The sequence below is a fragment of the Juglans regia genome, chromosome 4, assembly GCF_001411555.2.
Source record: "Juglans regia cultivar Chandler chromosome 4, Walnut 2.0, whole genome shotgun sequence".
Taxonomy (NCBI): domain Eukaryota; kingdom Viridiplantae; phylum Streptophyta; class Magnoliopsida; order Fagales; family Juglandaceae; genus Juglans; species Juglans regia.
In genome coordinates, this window is record NC_049904.1 from 22,569,405 (window position 1) to 22,574,019 (window position 4,615).

Here is a 4,615-nt window from a genome sequence, read left to right on the forward strand (position 1 = left end):
TATATATATATATAAATTGAAGTTAATTTTAAGTGTATGATAGAATATTTATATTTTAATTATCTATTTTATGTTAGTTTAAATCAATATTTAAACTTCTACCGTTAGATTAAATTTGAAGATTAAAAATGATATATCACTTTTAGTATTACTCTATAAAAGTCTAAATAACTTAAATAAAAATCTAAAAAATACTTATCACACAAATTTGATCCAATCAATTCAATTATATATACTTGCTTTTACAAATTCTAATACAATCACTAAAAATTCAAAAATTATAAGTAAGAATTACATAACAATCCAACTATAAAGCAAGCATTTGACAGAAGTAATAATTTATTTTACTCTTTAGATGAATACAAAAAAAAGTATATTTAAAGAGAAAGAAGTAATATAAACACTTGCGGAAAAAAACATGCAAAAAAAAAAACTTTACACTGTTTATTACTGTTGATGATGAAGGTAATATAAACAATTGCATTGTTCATTACTGCTGATGAACAGTGACATCAACAGTAATAAACAGTACATGCATAGCCACTTTTAAGTATAGGCGCCTCTTGAGGCGCAGATGTATCTTTTTGTAAAAAGAAAAATTTTACTTATGATTCTTATACTGCATATCTATTCTTATTTTTTATCTTTTTTTTTTATTTTTTATTTTTTTAATAAATATGTAAGGTAAGAATGATAAATAGAATTCAAAAGAAAAAAAAAATAGAAATATTTGTGAACACTGTAAAAGAAATCTCTCTCTGTAGTAAAAAAAAAAAACAAAAAATCTTCACAACCTCCTAGCACTCCACACTCCATATTATTTTTAATTTTTATTATTTTTTTATTTTATTAAATATTTATTATATAAATAATGAATAAATAATTTGAAATAATTTAAAAAGAATAAACTCAAAAAAAAATTTAAAAAAATATTAAAAATTTTAAAAATTTTAAAAAATATAGAGTGTGAAATGTGGTGGAAGTTGTGTAGCAAAACTCAAAAAAAAAAAAATTGCATTATCTCTCTCCCTTGACTTTTACATGTCTTTGTTTGCTTCCTTAACAATGCACGTAGATATAAAACACACACTTCGAAGGAAGAACAAGGAGATGAAAACCCTCTACTCCTCCCTCCTATTTGTACGGGGAGTACTTAATTTACACGTAAACAAAAACGCGGCAAATGTGGCAACACAGGAGAATTATTGAGATTCCCACCCACGTGTAAGATATCTAGTGGTCTGTCGTGTTCGAAAATTCATTCGTGGCAGCAGTGGAGGACTTTAGGTGGACCCCAGCACCACCTCCAACGCGGAGCCGGATCCGTCGGGTGCGCCGAGCTGTATGGACCTTTCTTATTAATTATCCGTATATACATATATAATTAATAATAGCTTCACAGCTACGGCCACGCCTTCCTTCCTTTACACAATCATTGGTGAATGGTGTTTGGTTCGGCTAGGCTTCGGCTCTCCGGCTTTATTAAACCCTACCAATTCTATTTTTGTCTTTTTATGATTAAAAAAAGTCGAAAACATCTTCCTCTTGTTACCAATAATCTTTTTTAGGGTTAGTTTGGATAAATATGAGAATAGTCAATTATTTAATATTTTATAATTATTTTTTTATAGCATTTATAGAATATTTGATATCACTTTATTATTTAAACCCAACTTTAATCATCTTTCTAACTTCTTATTATTTTTTAGAGAAGAATAAATAAAATTTTAAGAAATTCATATAAATATCTAACTTTTCCGAAAATATATCGCAAGAATTCGTACATCAAATTATATGGATCGATTCAATATTGTTTATACATAAACTTCTTTTGTACTTTGGCCTTAATTTTCTCATTAGTCAAAGCTTTTAATTAAGAGGCAAATTTGAACATGTAATTGACTTTAGACTTAGAGGTATTGATTAATCTTGATTTCCATCTTCCCAATTCTTCAAGCAATGCTTGAGAAATAATTTTACACTATCTCATAAGATTTCTAGTACAACACCATTACAACCTAATATATGTTTTTACATTTCGCTAAGCTTTTGGTAAATGATCGATTGGAAAATTGAAATTGTGATTTTTTTTAATTAAAAGACATTTGAATTGAAGTTATGTACTTTTATAGAAAATGCTAGATGTATTTAATAAAAATTTACTCCTCTAAGTATCAGTTATTAATAAATTAAAAATTATTAAATTTTAAATTTTAAAAAAATTAATAAATTGAGTTTTATAAATAAAAATATAAGTATATATAACAAATTCTACTTTTATAAAAAAAAGTATTAAAACCTAAATATGACCAAGTTTAAAACCTGATCAACCAAAGCTGAGCCGATTTAGTCAAGTCAATGCATCAGCCACACAAGCTGCAGTCATAATGAAACTAAAACGAAAACAAAAACAAAAGCACAATCCGTGAGCCGTAAGTAAAGAGCTGTATAGCCTGTATTGTGCAGCCGACTAAACAAGAGAAAACACTGACAAAAAACTCATTATTTTGCGAGAGAGAGAGAGAGAGAGAGATGGGATCACACTCAACGCCTTTATGGTGAGTCTGGTGACGCCATCTCTCGCAACACAAAGTCGCAAGCAATCAGTTGTACACAGCACGATTTGCCTTCTCCCCCCTATAAAAACCCCCCACCACATTTCCCTTCTTCCATTCTAATCTCTTTTTCTCTCATTTTCTTTCATTTAATTTCTCTTTTCATTTTCCCATGGCCAAGGAGCTCGAAGAACTCCAAGAATGCGATGTCATTTTTCCCGATCAAATGGGTCGCCATAACATGCCCAAGAAGTCCAACTCCGAGAAGAGAATGGCCAACTCGCCTCCCCTCGGTATCCCGGATAGAATATTCCGCCGCTTGGTTAGCGATGACCTTGACGACGCACGGGAAGACGGGGAAATGGTACCTCCCCACGTTATCATAGAGCGGCGAATCGCCGGGAAAATGGCGTTCTCTCTTTGCACCGGCAACGGGAGGACTCTCAAGGGCCGGGATTTAAGCCATGTTCGGAATTCGATTCTCAGAATGACTGGCTTTTTGGAAACGTGACGACTGTTTTAATCTATGAGTCTATACCATTACCTGTATTAATCCATGGCCGCGAGGCCGCGACTACTCTTTGTTTTTTTTTTATTTCAATGAAATGTTACGCAGTAGTGAAAAGGAAAATACTTTCATTCGGCACTGTTCATGTTCACTTGTTCTTATCTATTTATTTTAGCAATTGGGGATTAATGTCATTCATTAATAGACATATAAAAATCCGGAATAAGAAACTGAATTTGGTTTTATGGGTTCCTTATGATTGGTTTTTTGTTGTTTTTTAATTGCGTGTAGTTGAAGTTTTTGACTTTTGATCAGGCTGTCTTTTTTAATTTATATGTATGTGTGAATGCTGCAGTAAACTGCTCTTTTGTTCTGGTTCTCTCCTCCATGATTAATTTGCAGGAAGCTGAATGTACCACTACTGCTTTCAAACAGAGTTGCAGCTTTGTCTGGTTTTGGGACAGAATATTCCAACGTTAACAGCCTGTTATTGTGCGTCTCTGCTTGTGCGGGTGTGGGTGTCATGTGTCGGGAAGAGATATAGATTATCTTACTAATATGTAACCATTTAAAATTTATTCTTTGGACGAGTCATTTAGTCTTGTTTGTATTTACAGTCTATTTCAATTCATTTCAATTTATCTCAACTCATATTATTATTATATACCATTTTAACTCACAAATCTCACTATTATTTATAACGCATCTCACTACTATTTACAATTCATCTCAACTCATCTTCGAATCCAAACAATACTTAATATCCGTCAGTTCAGCCTAATTTTAAATTAAATATAATTTTTAAATATATAATTTTCAAATCACTAAACTCACTTTAACTCTATATGGCATCACAATTTTTTTCAACTCAAAATTTTTTTACACGAGAAATTTATAAATCTTTTTCAATTTCTCATAAATATGTCTAAATATATCTTAACATTTAAATTCATCTAAACTCATCTTAAGTAGACCCTACAAAATTCACTCTACCATCTCAACTAATTATTACTATTTATAAAGAATTCAATTCATCTCAACTCAGCTTAACATCTAAACCGAACCTTAAAATTATGACATTAATTATGTCACGTATGATAGAATTTAAGATAAATAATATTATTATTGTTTATGTCTACTTATAAACTTTGAGATTATCCTGATTGAGGCAAGGTTAAACTTGAGTGTTATCCTTGCGTATTTATTGAGTACTACTCAATAAAGAATCATTTTAATCTGCCATATTTGGGTATATATCTAACCCACAAGATAACACTGGAACTAGTTTGGGACCCAAAAGTAAATGAGTTTGGTTGATTTTTGACCATTTAAGGTTAATAAAATAAGTTGTGACCATAAGCTGTCATGACTCAATGATCAATCAGTTTTGGATGGATCTTTGGGTCTAGATCGAGAGTAGAGACAACCAAATAAATCTAGAACTCGGAGAGCTTAAAAGGGGATTTGGATTTTTTAGAGTTCATGATAAAATTTTAAGCTCTTAACGGATTCAGAAATTATTTCATCTCATCACATCTCATTATTATAATTT

At 30.7% G+C, this 4,615-nt stretch overlaps 1 protein-coding gene across 1 annotated transcript; it reads left to right on the plus strand.

Moving 5' to 3' along the window:
* The first annotated feature begins 2,665 nt into the window (after positions 1 to 2,665).
* LOC109002113 lies at positions 2,666 to 3,383 on the plus strand. Its single transcript, XM_018979719.2, has one exon. It carries the CDS (start codon positions 2,728 to 2,730, stop codon positions 3,064 to 3,066), a length of 339 nt encoding a protein of 112 aa, XP_018835264.1. The 5' UTR covers positions 2,666 to 2,727; the 3' UTR covers positions 3,067 to 3,383.
* Positions 3,384 to 4,615: the final 1,232 nt, after the last annotated feature.

Coding starts and splice junctions, on each gene's coding strand:
- LOC109002113 (XM_018979719.2), top strand. CDS start 2,728: ATGGCCAAGGAGCTCGAAGAACTCCAAGAATGCGATGTCATTTTTCCC.